This window comes from Clytia hemisphaerica, unplaced genomic scaffold (genome assembly GCF_902728285.1).
Source record: "Clytia hemisphaerica strain Z4C2 unplaced genomic scaffold, Clytia hemisphaerica genome assembly, whole genome shotgun sequence".
NCBI classification, from domain to species: Eukaryota; Metazoa; Cnidaria; class Hydrozoa; order Leptothecata; family Clytiidae; genus Clytia; species Clytia hemisphaerica.
The window spans coordinates 2362277-2384863 of record NW_027104594.1 but is presented as its reverse complement, the minus strand read 5'-3'; the positions used below and the strand labels follow the sequence as shown (position 1 = coordinate 2384863).

The 22587-nt window shown below is 36.8% G+C and overlaps 4 protein-coding genes across 4 annotated transcripts in view; 2 read left to right on the top strand and 2 right to left on the bottom strand.

The window, feature by feature from the left end:
* Positions 1-17176, top strand: part of LOC136823984 (DNA helicase MCM8-like) — a 35235-nt gene extending 18059 nt beyond the window's left edge. The window contains exons 12-24 of the mRNA XM_067080141.1: positions 274-401; positions 976-1065; positions 1183-1245; positions 1393-1612; positions 1837-1945; positions 2761-2982; positions 7391-7649; positions 12869-12961; positions 13331-13407; positions 13950-14034; positions 15136-15225; positions 16100-16241; positions 17005-17176. Coding sequence (XP_066936242.1) covers positions 274-401; positions 976-1065; positions 1183-1245; positions 1393-1612; positions 1837-1945; positions 2761-2982; positions 7391-7649; positions 12869-12961; positions 13331-13407; positions 13950-14034; positions 15136-15225; positions 16100-16213 — 1550 coding nt within the window. The 3' untranslated portion in view covers positions 16214-16241; positions 17005-17176. The remainder of the gene's footprint in view (positions 1-273; positions 402-975; positions 1066-1182; positions 1246-1392; positions 1613-1836; positions 1946-2760; positions 2983-7390; positions 7650-12868; positions 12962-13330; positions 13408-13949; positions 14035-15135; positions 15226-16099; positions 16242-17004) is intronic.
* LOC136823980 (histone H2B-like) lies at positions 9371-9900 on the bottom strand. The gene has a single exon (XM_067080135.1). It carries the CDS (start codon positions 9862-9864, stop codon positions 9451-9453), a length of 414 nt encoding a protein of 137 aa, XP_066936236.1. The 5' UTR covers positions 9865-9900; the 3' UTR covers positions 9371-9450.
* LOC136823978 (histone H2B.2, sperm-like) lies at positions 11084-11559 on the top strand. Its single transcript, XM_067080134.1, has one exon. It carries the CDS (start codon positions 11136-11138, stop codon positions 11514-11516), a length of 381 nt encoding a protein of 126 aa, XP_066936235.1. The 5' UTR covers positions 11084-11135; the 3' UTR covers positions 11517-11559.
* A 53-nt stretch (positions 17177-17229) lies between the features above and the next one.
* LOC136823985 (uncharacterized) lies at positions 17230-22162 on the bottom strand. The gene is made up of 6 exons (XM_067080142.1): positions 22038-22162; positions 19826-20288; positions 19346-19552; positions 18598-18645; positions 17762-17921; positions 17230-17362 (listed from the first exon to the last, which is right to left on the bottom strand). Exons 3-6 carry the CDS (start codon positions 19484-19486, stop codon positions 17313-17315), a joined length of 399 nt encoding a protein of 132 aa, XP_066936243.1. The 5' UTR covers positions 19487-19552; positions 19826-20288; positions 22038-22162; the 3' UTR covers positions 17230-17312.
* Between the last annotated feature and the right edge of the window lie 425 nt (positions 22163-22587).

Sequence of the window (22587 nt, the reverse complement as noted above, 5' to 3'; positions counted from 1 at the left end):
ATGGCGTTTTTTGGACAAAAATGTCCTTCATCCACCGAATTAAATTCACGCCAAAATGTCTTCTTTTAAGGTAGTCTCAGCGTAGGCAATGACCTTCGCGTGACGCAACCACGCGTCGTTCGCTCAAAAGTAGAGAGTTTCTGAAATATTTAAAGAAGGGAATTATAATAAGATCTATGAATTTTCCCTGCGCACCCTTACAATTTAAAGGATAGAATAGGACTTATCAGGGGTACTCAAGATTTTTTAATTGTAAAATTGATCGTTTTTTAGATAAGTTTCGCGGTGGTGGTAAAGGCAATTCGATGTATCTACTGTTCATTCAAGCCATTTCTATCAGCAATGATAAAGAAATCAAAGAAAGTGGAAATGCTGAAGAAAATAACGATTTCTCTATCAAGGTGTGTTTAATGTCAATGACTTAAAGTGTGTATGATCATTAAGTTTAAAGCCCTGAATAGGGCTAGCCCTTCAAGGTCGAAGTGGAATCTTCGACCTTTCTCAAGCAAGGAAAAGTAAAGCCTTAAGATTTGCGGTGCATTTAGAAAGACGGATAGAATCTAGCCCTTTCGTGCAACATATTTTTTAAATCTGGCGATACATTTGAAAACCACGCGGGTCACACGTTTTGGATAGGAAATAAGTGCGCTTCATTGGGTGGAGCCCAAGAAAGTTTTAGAATCTTTGCGGAAACTTTCTCTATAAAGCTCCGCATAAAGTCTTTTAATGTTATTGTTTGTAGATACATACTCCTAAGGTTGTTTGTATCCTCAGTTTTTTAGAAGCCTGTGATTTACACATCACTGTTAAGGTCACTACCATTACCACTTAACAGGGATGGTTCGCTGAGATTCCAAAAATATGTACCCTCCCATTGCCAAGATTTGCTACCCTTGGTAACCCTCGTACTTGAGTACGCACTTCCTGAAAATATATGCCATATAAATAACTTTCTTTGTTTTCTCTATTCTCAAGGATCTGTATGCAATACAAGAGATTCAGAGTGAAAAAGAATTGTTTCGTTTGGTCGTTGGATCTTTGTGCCCTGCTATATACGGCCATGAGGTAATGTACTTTCAATTGAAACTGCTTTTTTTTGCCTGGCTGGAAGGACTATTATGTAAAGAACTCTCTCCCCAGCTCTCTCTCTCTCTCTATGAATTCATATCTATTTTATTTTAGTTGGTGAAAGCAGGCATGGTATTGGCTCTCTTTGGAGGCACCAAAAAGTTCACCGATGAAAAGGTATATAATTTATTTTAGTAAGAGTCCCTATAAAATCTTTCGTCTAGAATTTGACAGGATCAAAATATTGGTCCTAGTTACAGTATGACCATCATAGAAATGTTTTGAAATGTTTTTCTCATTGGAATTTTCACTCTTTTACTCTAGAACGCTATTCCTGTTCGTAGTGACCCACATGTGTTAGTGGTCGGTGACCCAGGGTTGGGAAAATCTCAACTCTTACAAGCTGTTTCGAACGTGGCGCCACGTGGTGTGTATGTATGCGGAAATACCACCACAACGTCCGGACTGACCGTCACTTTGACCAAAGAAAGCGGAAGTTCCGATTACGCGTTGGAAGCTGGTGCACTCGTCCTAGCGGATAAAGGTTTGAAATTACTTTCAGGCTCTCCTTTTATTCGGTCATATTTGTATTTAGGATTTTACATCATTTTTGTTGTCACTGATACTTACTCTATTAATCAAAAATTGCTCTTGAAAGTCAAATAAGGAAGGTCAAAACCAGGCTTTCCATTTTCTTAAACAATTTTTTAAAAGAATAGGCTAAGATTTTTACATTATTATCGTCACTGCTACTTTTTTTTTGAAAAGGTTGTTGCTGTATAGACGAGTTTGACAAGATGACGGATCAACATCAAGCATTACTGGAAGCCATGGAACAACAAAGTATTTCACTCGCTAAAGCTGGCATCGTTTGCAGGTAAAGCTTCTTCCACCTTTCACTTAGACAGGAGACCCGTCCTGTATTTTTATAATCTGATATATACAGGACGGGTTCGAGCTGTTAGGCAGATTTCTGCCTCAAAACTTTTATAGAAGGAAATTCGAATTTAGTGCTGTCCTCACTTAATACAATTAAAACCAGATTTCGAAAGTTGCGTTTTTTCCAAGGAAGTATGACCAGTGAAAGAGCAACAAAATTTGATTGGCTGTGTTTTCAACCGTCATTAGCATCTGGGAAATTCAAACTCTCAACCCATACCATGCTATTCATTTCGCCATCAGTATATAAAATAAGAAATCATATAATGGATCTCCAGGCTACCTTTCACTTCACATTCTGTGAATTCTAGAATTTCTACAGATCTGTGCATTTACAAATAACGCAACATTTTTTCTCTTTTCTTTATCTTTTGGCAGTATTCATAAATTCTATACATTCTATATTTTTACTGTCATGAAATAGTGTTGTTCAAACGTGCTATGGCCTCTCAAGCTAATCCTTTTGTTAAGTAAAGTTTTTTCACGGGGACTTCCTTTCACTCTAAATGTCTTTCCCCGACATCTCTTGTTTTATTGCGTCTGTTTTCTTACAGAATTCTTCCTGTTTTTGTTCACTTTTGGTCAAGTTTTCTGGTCTACGTTACTTACGCCATCATGGAACCAAACGTTCGATTTGCGTAAGGGATTGCCTCTACAGATTCGAACGATTGCTTCCATAATGGTGGAAATTACGTAACTTAACAAAACATAAAAAACATCTGCTGCTCATCACTATCTTTTTATTCTTCCAAGTCTGCCAGCTCGGACTTCGATTATTGCTGCAGCAAACCCAGTAGGTGGACACTACAACAAAGCCAAAACTGTATCTGAGAACTTGAAAATGAACAGTGCTTTACTGTCACGTTTCGATTTGGTTTTCATCCTTCTCGATAAACCAGATGAAGAAATGGATTGTATTTTATCGGAACATGTCATGGCCCTTCATTCGGATGATCCTAAAGATCTCAGCTTCAGGTAAATTTTCTTAATAATCTCTTTAGATTATGGCTTTTGTTAATTTGAAGTTTTAATGAATACTCTGAGTACTCTGTATTTTTTAAACCCAAACGATTTGAAAAGTCCACTCAAAAGTCTCAACTCCAAATAAAAGAAAAGTGTCAGTATTGCAATTATAATATTTTCCCGCTCATAAATAAATTTCTTGAAAAAAAATGTGTGTGGATTTGTGTGTTAAAATTTGTTGTTGTTGTTGTTATTGCTTGATCAAGAATTAACTTCTCCCTACCTTTCGCGCGCCAATTTCTTATCGGAAGCACCCCCGTCCGAGAAATAATTTCTTTTGTTTTCAGAAAAAACACCTTGTTTTCTCGCTATGCAAGTTTCTATAAGGCCAGAATAATGAAGTCTTCCAGTCGTTTATACAAACTAAATCCCGCAACAATAATCGTATTATTATTATCATAAAACGCCTACACTACTGTATTACACGCATTATAAATGACTCCAGTTTACATAAAGGGAAATCATTGTGCTTACTAGACATGTCGAGACAGTGCTCGCGACACAACAGAGTCATGGCGTATAGGTGACAATTCTCGAGCGCGAGCGAGAACGATTGTCTTTGTGAGTACTTATCAATTTTAGCAACGGCATCACCCCCAGATATAATGGCTGGCATAGTCTCCCCACACTCTAGCATTAACCTAATTCCCCTTGCGTGGTATGGGTTTACCCTAGTGAATGTATATTTACTTCCAAGATAAAACGCTGCACCTCCCGTACGAGAGTTTAGAACGATAATCACTAGACCACTATCTAGATAGAGCAGTGGGAATTTGAATTCGTTTAAATACGTTTTTACGAATAAGAAATCTTAAACTAACTTAAATTACAAGCGAGTCAGAGTCAGAGTTCTACACTTTTTTCAGCTTTGGCTGTTGATTTACTATGGCGCGTCATATTGTTCACGCGCTCTTGCATTTCCTTCATTCGTTGATCCCGGAAATACTGCTTTGTATTTTTTGCCGGGTGCAGAAGCATACGGATAGCTTTTTGTCCGTACATCATAAGGAAGATGATGAGAGTGTTCAAATGGATTGTTAATTGTTGGTAAAGTTCTTTCTCGAAGGTCTTTTGAAAAGGTACCACTACGTAAACGACAGCAAGGAGAAGAAGCGTTGCGAATGAAGCATACACCAAAGACATTCCATCGTTCATTATAGAAGGTAAATGGCGTCCACGAAATGCTTGCACGAAACAAGCTAAATGAATAACCATTACAAATCCGATGATTACACTTGAGTGGAAACTTGTATCACAGTAATAAACTCGTTCCATTTTGTGGTGATCCTGAAAGGAGGATATAACGCCTTGCTTTTGAAGTGTGATAACTGCGAGACCGTTTGCCAGCGCTGTTAGGCTCAGAATTGTTATGACTTGCCAAGAAATGGTTTTTCTTGCTTCCCTCTCTGTGATGGGGACTCGACTTAAAAAGGCTTGTAAAATTTTCTGCGACTTGACAAACATTATGCTGACACTAAAAACATAACCAATGCTTACAATCATGATTCTAAAAACACAAATCGTTCTTGAAGGAACGATTAACTGGAGTGTTAAACTTGAAACGAAAATTACAAGCGTGGTCGTCAAATGAATCAATGAGATTCTAAGGTCTGAAGTGACAACAACTGGAGTGTCACGTTTCTGGATAAACAACACAAAAGTCAACAATGTGCCAAGAATCCCCAGAATTGATATCACCAGGAATACTATGAATAATGTCTCTCGGAGAAGGTTTTGTTCAACATCGATATATGGATCTATGCATTGTGTTCGATAGCCATTATCAATGCTAAACTGTCCACCGCACGGTAGACATCCATGGTCACCAATGGTTGACTTGTAATGATTAACAGGACATAAATCACACCTCCATCCATAACCTCCAGCTATTTCACCATAGACTTTATATCGACCAGGACCACACTTGACCTGAGGACAGATCGTTTGTGATGACATATAGTTTGTGTTTTGAAAATCTAATATTCGTTCTCCTTCGAACGTATGGATCAATTTATCGTTCCAATTCTTCTTCACATTCACAAAATGGAGCTGACTGCTGGGTGCAATACTGCCGTAGCTTATTGAAAATTCTCCACGAATGAGTTTCATGAATTTAAGACGATCTTGTTGAGGATGATGTGATAAGTCTCTTGCGTACCCTGATAATTGATTTATAGCGAACATGATATCACGCATTTCGTACAAGTTGAGATCCTGTTGTCGTGCAAGTATATTCCAGATCTCGTCATCGTACATATCTCGGTCACGTATCAAATACCTGGATGTTAATTTTGAGTATTGATTTCTCTTGGAGCTTTTCATATAGAAGAATGTGTGAGGATATTTAAACTCAAACTCACGTGGCATTGCTTCGTGTAATAGAATAGGTATTCGTGTTTGGTTGTAAAGTTGAGTGAACGCACGGAGACTCTTTGTTACGTAGTCCATATTGCTGAATAAGATGATAGCAGGTTTTGAATGTCCTTTTAACCATGAAGATGTGAAATGGTTTGTTATTTTCCAACCTTTACTGTTGGTGATTGTTAAGTCGTCTGGAGATAATGTATGCAGTTGTATACATTTCTGATGTTTGATCAACTCTTTTATACTCAATTCGTAGAGCGTGTGATACGGGAACGGTTTATCTTTCTCCGTGACTGATACTAGGAACAAATCTTCCCAACCGAAAGCGTTGGTCACGTCTAATAGATCTCTTGTGAAGTATTCAAAGACGGGGGAATGGATCTTACCATGCGTCTCTGTCAGTTGGATAGTTCTTATGACCAGACCTGTGTATGAGAGGCAGTATATCAAATACTTGACCATGTCTTTTGGGAGATAAACAAAAACAAAAACAATGAGTGATTTATGTGTCGAACGTATCACGTCATATCCAGAATATTTCGTATCGAGGATAATTTCGACGACGACTTTTGAAAGTTCCACGAAATCATCGCAAATATGATAGCTGGTGAAATTAACTTTGCTACCATACATTTTACCAAACATTGTGTGGCTGAAATTGATAACTTTGTTGAATTCTGATGCTAATGTACGTGTTGTTGTTAGGTTTGTAGTGTTGGTGTTGATTTGAGAGGAGCATGTACTGAATATGCCAATGTTCCGCATCTGATATCCGTCGGTTTGTAATGTGACGTTGATAAGGTAGAAAGAAGATAAAAACAAGTACAATTTTAACATAGTTCGTCAAGGTTTTTGAAATTGCTGAAACTGTATGTATGAGTGCAGTAGATGGATCCGATGGACCTATTTTTCAAGCAAAAGCGCAGCAACCAATATTGGATGGAAACTTTATGATCTTAGTTTCAAGTTGTTTACCAGTTAAGAAAACGCGGAATGAAAAGTCCCAAAGATGGGAAAAACAAATTTCACTGACTGTGAAAACATAGTTTTTGATTCATTAAAACTTTAATACAAATATCAAAAGACATTTAAATAGAAAAAATAACGAAGAAATAAAATCATTATTAAATTTACATTTCAATTCAAAAAGAGATCCATAAAATTAATTTTACACTCCTGCTTTATTTGATTATCAAATTTTAGCCTTGAAATCTGAAAACAACAGGATTCTTTTTTTGCTAGCAGGCAATGTCACGCTAGAGAATAGCTCTTTCCAACTAAGCCCTCCCACAATACGATGATAGTAAAAATTATCAGAGGTTCTTTGAAGAAACAAGAATTCTGATTTCCAAGAAGTCTAGAGAACATCAAAGTTCCAGTAATCAAAGTAACTCACCATTACTTTGGAAAAATCAGAAAATCAAATTTCAGTCCCACTAAGTGTAGGAGAAATAGGAAAATTTCAACTTTTTACCCCAAGATGGATCGAAATTTGGTCAAAATTGGTCAAATTTGTCCCGGTAAGGGTCGTAAAATTCACAAAATGTTCTTTTGTTTTCTCCTTTTTAGTCCCGGTAAGGGTCCGAGGGTCGAGAGTCGGATGGCACCAACTCTCCCCGTCAGCTCGCAACCCTAGTACCCCCGGGGCTCAATGATCTCTCTGAAACAGGGTTTCTGAAGGAGATGAAAGAATTTCTAAATTTTTGGATTATTTCTCTAACCCTTCGATTAAAGGGGTTAATATCGTGTCTGTTGATTTAAACAATAAAATCAGTTCTCTAAAGAAAGAAATGTCTGGCGTGTTCCCGCTTGATCAGTGTGCGCCTTTGTTCTGCCTATAATAATTTTTATCACGGAAAATTTGCATGCCTAAAACAAACTTTATCTTTTTGGAAAGTTGGATATTTTAATGAGCACCTCGCTCCTACCAATGAATAACAATGGTTTATTGGAGATTTGAATATGATCTTATCGTATCTCTTTTCTAAAACGTCAGAGCTATCCCAGCAACACCTTCCGTTCGTACAACAACGCAGAATCTCAATCAAAGCGTCACCGTCCAACGAGATGGTCCGGATAAAAAACCCGGACTTCTTCAACTTTGGGAAAGTGAAAATTCACTGAAGAAAATGTTGAAAATCAAGCGCGGTGAAAATTTCGATCCCGTCCCTCCGCAACTTTTACGTAAATACATTCAATACGCCAGGAAATACGTCAACCCGAAGCTCTCGACCGATGCCTCAAAGATACTTCAAGTAAACTTTTTATCTTATTCTTATTTATTGTCCAAAAAAAGTAATTTAGCTTGCCAATATTTATTCGTCAAAATTAAGTATTTGCACCAAGTTCTGACTTTAATTCAATTTAGGATTTTTGTTGCCCGCCAAAATTTAAATTTTTGATTACTTTAATCGTAGAAATTTTAGCGAGACTAATTTTAGGGTATATTAGCGAGTCAGGAAAATCTTGATTTTTTTTTTTGGATTCATTTTAGCGAATCACGATTTCAAAAAGTTTCGCGTGGATAAATTTTAGCGAATATTCATATTACATTATTGACCGAGTTCTTTTTCTAGCATTTCTCTGCACTGAAACCCTTCGTATTGATAAAAATGTATCAATATAAGGCAATAAAACCAGAAATTTCGCGCGGATAAATTTTAGCGATCTGTCGATTCGGCTTGTTTTAGCGAGATTTATTTTGGGAACGCAAACGTGAACTGAAATTTGTTATTCGAGATTCTTATCTTTAACTTCCTCGAACTAGTAAAGCCTAAACTAAAAGCCTCTGAAACTGTGTATTGTGGTGTAGAGTAAAGAGAAGGTTGATTTATAAAAATAAGTGCAACTTGATACCTTAAGGGAAGAAATTTTCGCGGGAATTTAATTTCGCGGCTGGTCAAATTATTATTTTTCGCGGAATTTAATTTCGCGGTTCATCGATTCTCGAAAAATTCGCGGGAATTTAATTTCGCGGATTGATGATTTTGTAAAATTTCGCGGGAACTTGATTTCGCGGTTTTAGGCAAAATCCGCGAAAACCGCGAAATTTTGTTCCCGCGAAAATTTCTTCCCTTTTAAGGTAGGCCCAAAAGAAAATCTCACTGAGGTAGACCAGCGTAGTGAATTGTTTCACTTTGTAGGGCAACCCTTAGATCAGGGCAAATTTTTGATATCATGCTCCTAATAGGGTGTAGAATTGACAAAAAGAATTTGCCCTTCGAATCTCCTGTAGTTTTCGAGTGAATCGATTTTTATTTAATCGATAGAACCCTGATCTAAGGGGTGCCCTACGAAAACCATTTTTAAGGCCTTTTCTGAATCTCGGACGCTAGTCTAAGGTTGGAAAAGTTTTTCTGCATTTATAAAGTATTACAGTCAGGTAGCCACGATGACCATAAAATTGGACCAAAATTTTCTCAGCAAAATTTTTCATATTTTTTCCAAATTCCCCCATAAAGGTACCCTACGAGGGACTGAGCTTTCTATTTGTTGTTTTTGCGACCCTACCTGGGACTTACGGAGATACCTTGACCAGTGGCACATCCCCGTACCCCTTTTTGTCCAAGTACTTCCCGGGATCATAGGCATATCAATCTACTCATATTAAGATTTTATTAAGATCATAAGATTAAAAAATAGCGTTATATTCGGTGAAATAACTAGGATTTTCGCCGATTTTGTTTGTTGAGATCACACTATACATTTAATCTATTGTCGAAGATAATCTTTCGTAGGGCTTATTCCATATAGGTATGCTTGATAGGTTTAACTCCACAAAATACTACCAAAACCCAAAGGCACTAAGGATCTAAGACTTCTTTTTCATTTAATTCTTTTACACATCTAATCCTCGTCTAATCGAGCATTTTTAGACGGCTTTCATGTTATTATAGCTCAGGAAACCTCAAAATTGTATTTTCAAAACCTTGTCAATTTTCTCAAGTGCAAGTAAAAGACAATTAAAGGGGTATAAATTATACAAGTATAGGTTGTTTTTCAAGAGATTTGTGGTCTTAAAAAAGACCGTTTTTATCCATTTCCAAGATGACTCATCTACTTGCTGCTGGTGTATTTGGTTACAGCTTTGGTTCCTTCTGAGACGGCGTGTTTGGCCAACTCTCCTGGAAGCAAGAGGCGAACTGATGTTTGAACTTCACGAGATCCCATTGTCAACCTCTTGTTTTGAATGCAAAGTCTTGATGCTTGACCAGCCAATCGTTCGAAGATGTCGTTGACGAAAGAGTTCATGATGCTCATGGATTTGCTTGAGATTCCAACATCAGGGTGAACTTGTTTCAAGACTTTGTAGATGTACATGGTGTAAGATTCACGTCTTTTGCTTCTTCGTTTGTTGGTTTTGGGTCCAGGTTTGCGTCCTCGTTTCTTCATTGCTTTTCCAGCTTTCTTGGGACTTGCAGCTCTTGATCCAGCCTTCTTTGGACTTGCTTTTCTTGGACTTCCAGCCATTTTGATTTGCACGTTTCACTTGGTACTTTCTTTTCAGAAGTGCGATGTGATAACCACCTTCAAAGCTCTTGCCTTATTTATATGCTGAAATGAGATAACTGAACGTTCGATTGAAAACGTTCGATCTTGGATTTCTGAGTTTCCTATCACGTCCGCAAGAGGTTTTGGATAAACAAACATTCGATTTTTATATTCGAACGTGGGTTCAAAAAACGAGATAAACAAACGTTCGATTAAAAAAACATTCGAATGCCTGTTTCTTTCGCGTCCGAATTCTTATCATTGTTTTCAAATCGTAATTTTACCTCAACTCTTCCTTTGTTGTTTTGAAAAATTCGAAGCAGATACTTAATTTTATCTTTTCGTTAAATAAATTGCTCTAAAAATGCAAAATGGCGAAAGAAAGTCTTGAAAGCAAAACGAAAATATCAGAAACCTCCTCCTCAAAAACACGAAAACGAAAAAGCAGACGACGTGAAAGTTATAAGAACTACATTTTCAAAGTTTTGAAGAGAAATTATCCTGGACAAGAGATATCCAAATCTTCCTTGAAAGTAATGAATTCTTTCATTCTGGACATTTTCAACGGAGTAGCGAATGAAGCATCGAAGTTGGCACATATGAATAAAAGCAGTACTGTTACAACGTACGAGATCCAAGAAGCAGTCAAGTTGTTATTGCCTGGTGAACTAGCAAAGACAGCCATTACCCATGGACAGCAAGCTGTAAACAGTTTAAACACTGAAAGTAATTTTTCTGAAATGGATACGACAGACTCTGAAAGAAAATGAACGAAATGGTCACTCTTGAAAGCCTAACGAATAGAATTTCCTGGCACTCTGCAAACTGAGCCTGATAACCTTTATATCAGGCAATTTCAGACGGCGCCTATGAATGGAGAGTCCAATTTTAAACACTTTATATTTACATTTGGATTGAGTTATTCCTGGATTATTTATTTATTCTTCAATATTTGAAAAAACAACTTCTTTCAAAAAATTTATTTAGCTTCGCCTGTGTACAATTGAGTACCTGATTGAGGAATCTGAAAAAAAAATTTTCGTTCTCGAAAATCAGAAAACGATCGTCTTGCGGACGTGAAAGAAAGCATCGCATTCTATTTTCAAATATTCGAACGTTTTCAATCGAACGCCAGGTTATCCGATAATTCTGTTATAAAATGAACGCTCGATCTCACTTCTGACAAATCTCATTCAGAATCACGTCTCTGAGGATCTGAAGAAGTTTAATTTTGTGAAATCATTTCAAAGATGGCTGGAAGTCCAAGAAAAGCAAGCCCGAAGAAAGCTGCCAAGGGTGGCAAACGAGGACGCAAGCCTGGAGTCAAAACCAACAAACGAAGAAGCAAAAGACGTGAATCTTACACCATGTACATCTATAAGGTTTTGAAACAAGTTCACCCTGATGTTGGAATCTCAAGCAAATCCATGAGCATCATGAACTCTTTCGTCAACGACATCTTCGAACGATTGGCTGGTCAAGCATCAAGACTTTGCATTCAAAACAAGAGGTTGACAATGGGATCTCGTGAAGTTCAAACATCAGTTCGCCTCTTGCTTCCAGGAGAGTTGGCCAAACACGCTGTCTCTGAAGGAACCAAAGCTGTCACCAAATACACCAGCAGCAAGTAGACGAGTCATCTTGGAAATGGATAAAAACGGTCTTTTTTAAGACCACAAATCTCTTGAAAAACAATCTATACTTGTGTGACTTTTTCCACAACTTGCTAAGTATAAACCCCCAATCTCCCAGCAGGGTTCAGATCTCGTGAGAGTTTGACCGCATGCATTGGAATTTTTATTTAACTCATTTTTATTTACCCTCCATTCGCTAAGTATAAATAAAAGTACATGCTTTTTTTGTAAGCATACAAAAGTTTAAAAATAGGTTCGAAGATGCATAGGGCGAGGGCTTGACAAGGCTGAAAAATGCTTAATTGTAGGAGGGGGTGGGGTCATTTTGCAATTTTTGGAAAAAAATCACCCCTATACAGCCCTACATCACTTTATAATGACCCTCCCTTCATGCTACGAAGTGCTAAAATTGACCAAAAACCTTCCATTTTCCTAGGGAACAGCAAAATCAGGTCAATAGCACTTAATTATGACCCCCCCCCCCTTACAATTTAGCAAACAAGTGTAAATAATTTTACTGACGGTTCCAATTGTTATGTCTGTCAACTTTTTTATAAGCAAGTGTATACCCCTTGGTCAGGCTCGTGTATGCTTCAAAGTTCTCAAAGCATCTAGGCATAGCTTAAGCTTATTATATGCTTATGATTCACCCCGAGCCAAGTTTTTACATTTTAATGAATTTTCAGAAATTTTGTAAAAATTTGTTCAGGTTTTGGATGCGATGGAAAGCAGCTAGCCGTGGAATGTCTTTTTTATTTGACCTCTACCAAACCTTTTTAAACAGATAAAAAATGACAACTTGAAAAATATTTCAGGCTGACATATATGCTTATGTTATGCTTAGGAATTCTGCAAATCTGAGCCTTCGTATGCTTATAAAATAAAACATGTACAATACATAAATTTTTCCAGCTTGAAAGGTTTTCTAATAAGTGTAATCTAAATTTTCTACTGGGAAGTCCTTAAATCCTGAAAAGTCCTGAGTCTTTATGTTTCAGACTGGTTGGCTACCCTGGCTTAAATTTTTGCCATATGTGAGCATTTACTACCTAGGTTTTCGCAAAATTTTATTTTTTCGGACCTTTTCGAGAAAAATTTTCGTCGGGCAAAAATATTCGTCACTTGGCCAAAATTTCGTCACTTTTCCCCGACGAAGTTTTCCCCGATAAGGTACTCACCTTAAGATCGTTACCGTTACTCCATAATTTTGGTTACGGACAGGGTTGAAGGTGGACTCTAGGGTTGCTTCGGTGCTGACAGAGTTGTGTTATTTTCTTGAGTAGGGTCAGGAGTAATTTTTACATATCATGATGTCAGTGTTATGAACGTGTTGTTTTGTTATCTTCCAGGAATTTTACTTGAATCTTCGAAAGCAGCAACAAGGCCCTGATTCCACTCCTATCACAACAAGACAACTTGAAGCCATGATTCGTTTGACCGAGGTATGGTTAAATAAATCTTGAGCTCTTGAAATTTAAATCTACAATTAAATTTTGTTTAAGATAAGGTTAAATGAAGAAATAATAATCTGTAAGAAATCAAAAATTAGTTTTCTCCAAAATTAGATGATTGTGTCACTCGCCAAAATAAGTTGAACTAAGGTATCAAGGAATCTTGTTCCAAACAGACAAAGAAGAACAGGGTCTTCTTTGTCTGTTTGGGACAAGATTCCGAATATTTTTAGAGCCTAAAAAAGGGACCCATACCATTGAGACACCCCCGTATTTCATATTACTGGAATAATCCCCCGGAATGTCCCATCCATCAGTACCTGATTATACATCTTCCATTCATTTGTGCTTTTATTTTAGGCCCGAGCTCGTTTAGAGCTACGTGAAAAAGCAAATGTTAATGATGCAAGGGAAGTTGTGGAAATCATGAAAAATAGGTTGGTTGGTTGGTTACTAGTAGGTTGTCTTAAGATCTTTTTAGTTCGTTAAGTATGTTTTCGACTGACTCACTGATGGTTGGCATCCAACAATAGCAAAATAAAGCCTAGAAAATTGGCTAAAAGGTAGCATATAAAAGTCTCGAACACTATTGGGAAATCCAAAACCACCAAAGTCAATAAAAGATACTAAACATGAGCTGCTCGGATCTATTTAAAAATGTCATTCTATTGGGCTATTCCAGAAAAAATTTGCGCCCCTATATTGAGATCTTTTTTTTTTAAAGGTGATCCCCTGGATTTTTTTCTCCCATTTCATTAGACCACCCTGGATTTTCGACATCGTTATACTGACCACCCTGGATTTTCAACCCGATATTATTGATCACCCTGGATTTTATCATTCAAAAAACCAGACCAGATTTTTTATTTTCCAGACCACTCTGGACATCACACATCCTCAACATAGGGGGTACAGACCATTTCTGGAATAGCCCATTTTGTAGAGTTTCACTGGCCATGAGCTTGTTTTATTTCCATAGTTTGGTGGATACATGTTCAACAGAAAATGGTGAATTGGTTTTCGATCGTTCCATTAACGGATCCGGTATGAGCAAACGGAATCAGGTATGTTTCAAACCTTATCTCCCTCGGATGAAATATCTGCAGCTTTTATCTAACTCAAATGATCAATTTCTCTGTGATATCTTCATTAGTTTACACTTAAACCATAGAGGTATAAAAAACAGGAGTTGAATGTGTCGGTAATTGGTCGTTAAAGTCTTTTGATATCTTTTATAAAATGTATCAAAAGAAATTCTAAGCTCGCCCGATGAAATAAGACTTTTTAGTAGAACTCAAGTTTGGGCTGAACATTCTAATTATCAATATTGAAGATTCTAGCCTTTTAATATACGAAAATTTAGATAAAACTTTGTCCATGAAACATATTTATGTTCCATTTCGTTATCCGTTCAATTTTGTTTTGAAAAGATATTTTCTCAAGCCAGAAAATGAAAATTTCTTTATAAGCACACACGATTTCAGACTCAATTTGAAGACATAAAGTCGCTGGAGAATTTTGGAGGAAAGTATCAAGCAAATCTTATCATTTGATGAAGGATTGCCAAGTTTTTTTAGTCCAAATATTTTCTTACACTGATGTCAGAAACAATGAATCTCGTCTCAACTAATTTCTAAAGCTCAAATGAGCCAATAAGATTTCACCTATGGATAAAAGAGCTCATTAAAAATGCACGATATATGAGATTATGAGCATGCATACATCGTAACTTTTTTAATCGTAGGGCGAGCTTGGTTACAATAGCATACTTCTCCTGTTTCTTTATACCTCCATGCTTAAACCAACAACATATTTATCATTGAATCTAGAAGCGTTCCGTAACTGTTGTTGATAACCTTTTAAAGATATTCATGTATCAAAACTTTGCTTCGCATCGAGAAATGTTGCAAATTTCATCAACAATAATTTAGGCATTTTCATAAATTACGTCATGAACAACACTTGCCTCGTTTTGGTAATAATGCTATGACAACTTACCACTAAGGAATTTCTTAGAGGTGCATAATCACGCTGGAAATCTTTTCTTGTCTGTAAACATACCCAATATTTACGGAAAACTCAAAATTAATTTCCGTACTGGTCTATTACAGTGTATTTCACTCAAAAGACAAAAAACGAGCAAAATGTTTTTCTATATCTTTCAGTGCAAATATTTTGTAGCGGAGTTGAACAAGATAGCAGAGCGTGAGAAGAGTAATTTGTTTACCACCGAACAGATGTACCGGATAGCAAAGGTGAGGTGACAATTTTTAAGGGATGGAGGAAATGAAGATAATAGAATTTTATATTTTATTAAGAAAACTGCATAATTTCGCAAAATTGTGGGCAAAACGGCAAAGTCAATAGTTTCGAACAAAAGGTTAGAATAAATACCGCTCGGGTAAGTTATGGCATGTCTGAACACTACCATAATCTTTACTTAGATCGCATTAGTCCACAGAAAGTGACCAAAAAATAACTGAACATGAGGGGTACTATGATGTAGTTTCTAACCTGATGTGTAACCTAATTGTTTTTTTCGCTTATTTTCAAGAAAAAGCGTAAAACCGATTATGACGTCATATTATGAATTTCTCAAGAATGGTCCATCCAATAGACGATATCGGCTTTCCGAATTCTCCCCGAATGATTACCCATGATGCATTGCGCAAAAAAATTCACGGACAATATTGACTTAATGAATTTTTTTGCGCAATGCATCATGGGTAATCATTCGGGGAGAATTTCGTTAAGCCGATATCGTCTATTCCCTTCAAACTTGGAACGAGGATGTGTCTCATCAAATTTGATCTTTTGAGAAAAAAAATCATTTTCAAAATTTTGATGACGTCAGCAAAAATAAGATCTTTCGTTATTTCAATTTCGGGTTCATTTACATTTCCGACAGAAACTAAAGGAAATGAATGAATTGATCTCTGTATTAAAATTCCTCCAACCAGATGTTATTCCGGTAAAAAGATCTTCCGCAAGAATATTTTGCCGATGATTTTTTGCCGTGAAGGGTTTCTTCTAAAAGTGTGTGCTATGATATTTGCTATGTGTGATATGCGATAAAATCTGCCATGATGAAAACTTGAATCATGTTTTAATCTTTGTTATTCTCACCAGCAACTGAACATTAACATGAAGAACTTTGACGATTTCATTTCCACGCTGAACACACAGAACTTCTTACTCAAGAAAGGATTTCGAACTTACGAGCTGCAAACGGCTGTCTGGTGAATGAAAAGGAAGATCACTGAAGAAAAAGGTATTGAATTTAGAATACAGAGCAGAGTGAAGTTATTGCATAAACGTCGTGGTATTTTATTAAAGGAGTGATGATGGAACCATTTAGGTTCTGGGTAAATTCCCAAGACTAACACTAAAGTGGCTTACTTAGTTAACGGTATTTGTCAACCTGAGTTTTCTATTTGAAAATGTCGAAGAAAAACAAATCTTTCAGCCAAAAATGATCTACACTACAACTGTGTCACAAAACCGCCGAGACCTAAACTCTACTAAAAATTTTGGACAGAATTTCGTGAGATAGCGGTGTTGTAGACTTAGTGAGCCTAGCTTTTACAGGTGCCAACCAAGCTCGCCAAATCAAAGTGAAAAAATGTTTAACTGGGTAATAATGGGTTTCGAAAGTATACATGGACCTTTCATTAATTTTAGAAAAGTCCTTTTGTCATAACACCCCCCTTTTTAGCCAGTGGGGATTGAAATCCCATTTTTTGTGGCTGGGGATTTGAAATCCATTGTTTTCGAGTCAGAAAATTCAGTGGGGATGGGAAAAATAGCACAATATTTTGCAGTGAGGATTTGCTTGTCTGATTATTTTCAGCGGGACAAAAATTAGGGTATAATTTTCCAACGGAGACGATATTTTGGCCAATTTTTCCAGTGGGTCCGTGAGAAGGGGGTGTGTCAAAGATTGTATGTAAATTTGAACCAAACCCTTTTGTGGCTGCTGTGAGGTGATATTTTCAATTTATCGTCCATTATAGTTGTGAATTTCCTTTTTACAGATAATTTTGTGGACAAGCAAAGCAAACCATTGGATGCGTTATGTATTTACGTTAAATATGTGCTCTCGGGGACCTACTTATAATATACGCCCCCTCACCCGCCCTCCCCTTTGTTTAATTCTTGAATTTTCCATCTTGTAAATAAAAATGTAAATAAAGTTATTAGAGATGTAGAAAAATATTTTTTTTATCAAAAAACGCAAGAGCTTGTAAAAAATCTGTACAAAAATAGAAAGGAAAGAGTTTTCAAAAGAGTATAAAAATATAATCTGACTTTGTCGCAGTTTATCGTTTGAATTTTTTCGTTTTTAAGTTTTGTTATCCGACGGGAAGTTTTTGAATCTTTTCTTCAAAGGACCTAAAATGCAAAGGAAAAAGATTTTATGAAATACAATTTACTTGAGTACGCCACGATTTTCTTGATTTCATCTCGCTTTAACGGCACTTTATTCTTGTAGTGTACCGATTATTTAGCAGATTATTTGACCTTTGAACTTGAATTTTTGATAGATCCGTTCGGAGAAAAAAATCGTACACGCGATAATGATACTTCAAAAAAAAGTTGACTAAAGGCTTTGAAGAGCACCACAAAAATAACAAAGGCTTTTCTTTTAATAACATTTGTGTTTCACTTTTATTGGTAGAAGGAAAAATGGGGTGGAGACACGAGAAAGCGTTTCAGGTTGGTGGGATGGAGCATGTTGCATTGCACCAACGCGAAAAAAACTTCTCGTGTCCCCAAGCCTTTCAGACTTACCATCCGAATTGTTGCTATTATCTCCATCATATTCATGATCTGATTCACTGTGCATTTCCACTTTGTGGTGATGACCGGAGGCTTCTTGGTGATGACCAGAGGCCTCTTGGTGAAAAGTCATTTCGCCTTCTCGTTCAAGGTACAGGAAAGACGGTGCATTCTGTAGAAAAGATACAATTGTCAATTCTTTAGTTTTGCGTCTCTGCTTATCTTTTTGTCTACGATTAATCAGTATCCAGTATATTAGTTGTCTGTACACAAACCCAGTATCTATGGCTTATTTCAAAATTCATTGCCCTAGACTATGAAGCGATAAACGTGAGATCACTCTGATACAGAGTAGTATATCAGATGAAGACCAGTAGGCTGGCGCTAACATAACATACAAGTTTTTAACGTACAAAGGCTATTACTGACAACCCATTGACTTCCAAGCCCGAAGGGCTAGACTCGAGACTCCTAGATGGGAAATGTAGCCACTTATTTCCCATCCAGAACGCCCGCGCGTGGTTTTAACACAAACGCCGGATTGAAAGTAAAATCCATTGCCAGATTTCAAAAATACAGTCCTCAAAATCCAAGGAACCACTAGATACCATCCGTCGTCATGATTGCCGCGCGTTTTAGGCGCGTTCTGGATGGGAAATAGATGGCTTCACTTTTTCTTACCTTGGAAAGGTTAGAGATTCTACTCTAGCCCTTCGGGCTTTAAACTCAATGGACATACCGATACGCTCCCCCACACTAATACCATGGAAGAGTTTAGAGCAAGAAAGAGTGACTAGCTCGTCACGATTTTGTAGTTTAATAACTGGAGACAAAGAAGACCAAATTACCTCAAGTTGGTTTTCCGATTCGCCAATTTCTTCCATTTCATTGAATTTCTAAGATAGGTAGAAATGAAAATATAAAAGTTTAAGACTTTAGAGACGAGCTTGCCCCTAGAGTTCCATAACTCTTCAGATAATTACCCTGGATATTCAAACTATTTCACTGTCTATTTACTTTTTATAACATATACCTGGTTTACAGTCTGATGGTCTGATCCAACTAACCCGTCTCACCCGTCAACAGGGAAAATGTTCTTTTCGATAGTTTTTTTCCGTGCGTTCGAATAATTTATGGTAAAATTGGTTTCAAGATCCCAGAAATTTTAGAAACCTTGTACAATCTTGTCTGAAGTAATTTTTTTTCTAAAACTTTGAATCTGGTACCCAGGCTACTATAATGCATAGACAGCCTTGCCTTTTTTATAAGTAAGACTTATACCGTCTTTTACATATAAAACCAGCCGTCAAAATTGAGACTCGAGCAGGAATACGTATAAGCATAAACTTATAAACGACTGGACATCCATCTCCTTTGTTTTTTGTAGAAAGTGCTACTAGCTTCGTTGCCGCCTCGTTAAAAACATAAAATGTAACAATAAATTTTGATAATATACCTCTTTGGAATAAATCATGAGGGGATATTGTTGGATTTTTCATATCAATTTTGAAATACAGGCGGCAACGAAGCTCGCTTAATGTCCAGTCGTTTATATGTTCATGGTATAAGAGAGTTTCTAAAAACAACAACTTTTACCTGTTTAACATACTTCCTTCGTTCACGGAGAATATTGATCACTTTCTTACGAATCAATTCTCGACCAATGCCCGTCAAAAGTTCGATTTGTAACAACTTATCGACGAAAGCATCGAGTTCTTCATTGTTCGACGTATCCATTTACGGAACGTCGGAAGATCGTCGTCCGTCCAGCGTTTACGTACTTCGTTCCGGATAATTTTCTGCCTACGGTAAAAAAGGGATAAAAATGTTTTCAAATATCGTTGAGAAGTTCCATATTTAAGTGCGAGACATTTTCTAGTACTCCAGGTGCAATCTTGTGCGCAGAGCCTCTTGCACCACTCTTTTGATTTTAACGATGGACGTAATACAATGAATGGGTGATATCAGAATCATAAAAAAGCAAACAATGGGACTGGATTCGAGTTTGCAAAGGATATATATCTTGTCGCTTCATAAGAATTAGTGCTTTATGTAAATCAAGGAAAGATTTCTTACTGTAAGTTAGCCATCGTTCGATCAGTCATTCCATCGTAATGAATATAAGGAATATTGTTACTCGTTGATCTTTGAAAGTGAGGTACTGGTAGCGGCATAGGTTGATGTTGGGCGTGTTGGGGCGGTGGTGGGTGTTGAGGGTTCAGTTGTAGGTGTAGTGAAGAGGGCGGAGAAAGTGGACTGTCGCTTGAGTTATGACTTGGCGTCGCTATCATGTGATTTCTCGAACTTGTTGAAGTGACAGATGAAGGGCGCATTACTGATGTTGTTGGACCCATATTGAGTCGATTTGTTTTGATGTGGGTCGCAAGCGAATGTGTGATGACATCATGCCGAATGACACCCATTAGATCTTGAAATCTTAAAATATCTTTCACTCTGGCAATTCCTAATCGATTGAGTAACGCCAATGAATCAGGACTTCTTGCTAACAGTGACATGTTTTTGCCGTCAATCCCCTCGTCTGAAACAGAGATGGTTAAAGAATTTTCCCCGTTTTTGTACGAAATTCGGCGGAAAAGTCTTTAGGGTAATCAAGCTCAAAGAACTTAAAGTTATAACAAGTGGTGGTTTTACAAAAGTAGTAGAACACGTTTAGTGGGTACCGTTATTATTACACCTTTAGCTTTTTTTAATGCACGCGTGATCTCATAAGCAAGTGAAAACTTTCCGCGCTGACTGTCAGCAATCACGAACAGTGTATGGTGTATGTAATTAATGTGAAAATATATTGGAAAGAATCTGAGATGAAGATGCATTTCAATATCAAAAATAAGTAAATTTTGGGAGCTAAAATTTATATTCAATTCTAAAGAACTTGTGACCAAAATTCTCAGTTATACTTCAGCGAAGACAAAAAAGCAGTAAATTTTGATATAATTTGAACTAAGAGAAACTATATAGGAACACAAGGCTTCGATGGCTAAAATGTTAAGAACAAGTTAAGAACATTTCAAGGCTTTATGGGCTGCAAAACACTCAATTTGAAAATTACACAAAAATTCTCACAAAATGGTATAATTAAGAACATTTTAAGAACTCAAAAAGTTAAAACCATTCGAACGCTTCCAAAATTTTGGATATTCTTATAAAAAAAGGTGTAAATTGAAAAAGTAGTAGTATCAGCTTTTTGTAGAACTGTGCCATGAAATCTTCAATCTAAAGGCCGGTTTCCACTTGCGCGCGCTACGATCGCACTTTTGGGCTTCAATCCTTTTTGCTTGGAAAAAAGATTACGTCATAAAAATGTAGCGCGCGCTTGAAAAAAAAGTTGAACACATTTCAACTTTTTTCAACCGTTACGTCAGTTCGCACCAATGGAGTTGCTTCATTTTTCTTTTGACCAATAGCGTGGAAGCTTTGCTCGAAAAAGCGCGATCGAAGCGCGCGCAAGTGGAGATCGGCCTTAACACCGGGGGGGGGGATACTTAGGCAAAATTGGCGCCGGGTATGTGCGGGCCATAAAGGTCCCTTTTTCAAACTCTCGAAAGTCCCTCGGAGGGGTACAAAAACTATTAAAAAGCAATCGGGTCTCTGTAAGGGTTTCAAAATCACGAAAATCGACTCCCTCAACTCAAAGGGTCATAAATTTTTGAAATTTCAACTAAAATTTGAAGATTCTCGCTGAAATTTTGGGCAAAATAGTCTCTTTAAGAGTGGCAAAAACGTCAAAAATGGATAAAATTTACGAGATTCAGTCTCCAAGGGTCGATTTTCGAACTTTGACACGACAACCTTTCATGAGGGGCATTAGAAGTGAGAGTTTGAACTAATACAATGCAAATATTAGACTGGGAATCCAGTCGTTTATAACGTTTTTGTTGAAAGCGGGAAATTTTTATGTCGGGATATGGTTAAAATAAACGACTGGGCTAAGGTGGTTTCCGTAGCTTACGGGAGTTCCAGCAGGGCCCGCAGATTTCTGCGGGGTGGGAAAACAATCATATACAACAAAATATATAAATAAATAAAAATTTCAGCCAATGAGAATTTCTAAGTATAAGAAAAAAAAAAAAACCAAAACAAACCAACAAGACCCCCCTGGAAATGTTTTCCAAAAACATGAAAAAAGAGAATTTTTATGAAAAGTTTTTTGTGCACAAAATATTCTAGACGACTATATTGATGCTCCTGTCAAGTTTTCTACTTCCTATTTTTTACTGAGTTAAGTCGTCTAGCATGCTAGACTATGCAAATATAAAAACATGCTTACTTTTGAAGTTTTGTGCAACATGTCCATTGAAATGAGATTTGATGAATTCAAAGACTTCATTCACATCCAGTGAACTTTCATTTCCATTCATCTTTTATATTTTTCAGTTTTTTTATCCACTGAAATAGAAATAAGGATATTTCTGATAGCATGCATGCAAAATATTAGAATAAAATAGAATTTAGAAACATCATAATAAAGATAGCTCATATATAGATAAAGATATACGTTTTGATATCAACTATGTACCAAGCTAAAATCCCTCCATGTTTTCAAACATCACAAGGCATGAAAAGTTGACACACATATCAAAATACATTTCTTATTACATTCGCTCGTCAAGCAACTCTCTTACTTTTTCTCACACACAAAACACAAAAAAGACAACAGGAACATTATCATTTGAGATGATATTCACTCATTAAAAAAATCAATTTAATCATAGTGAATTAGGGGTTTCCCCATGTGAACTACAAGAAAAACCCAAAGTTGATTGACAGTTAAGGGCTTTTCCCATAAGGAAACTTGTCATGTATAATGTAAAAGAAAA

Excerpts from the sequence above, each read along its gene's own strand:
- LOC136823980 (XM_067080135.1), bottom strand. The coding sequence starts at position 9,864 with ATGGCTGGAAGTCCAAGAAAAGCAAGTCCAAAGAAGGCTGGATCAAGA.
- LOC136823978 (XM_067080134.1), top strand. The coding sequence starts at position 11,136 with ATGGCTGGAAGTCCAAGAAAAGCAAGCCCGAAGAAAGCTGCCAAGGGT.
- LOC136823985 (XM_067080142.1), bottom strand. The coding sequence starts at position 19,486 with ATGGATACGTCGAACAATGAAGAACTCGATGCTTTCGTCGATAAGTTG. Across the intron at positions 18,646-19,345 it reads GAAGGAAGTATGTTAAACAG|AAATTCAATGAAATGGAAGA; the intron begins GTAAAAGTTGTT and ends TACCTATCTTAG. Across the intron at positions 17,363-17,761 it reads TAATAGCAACAATTCGGATG|GTCCTTTGAAGAAAAGATTC; the intron begins GTAAGTCTGAAA and ends TTTGCATTTTAG.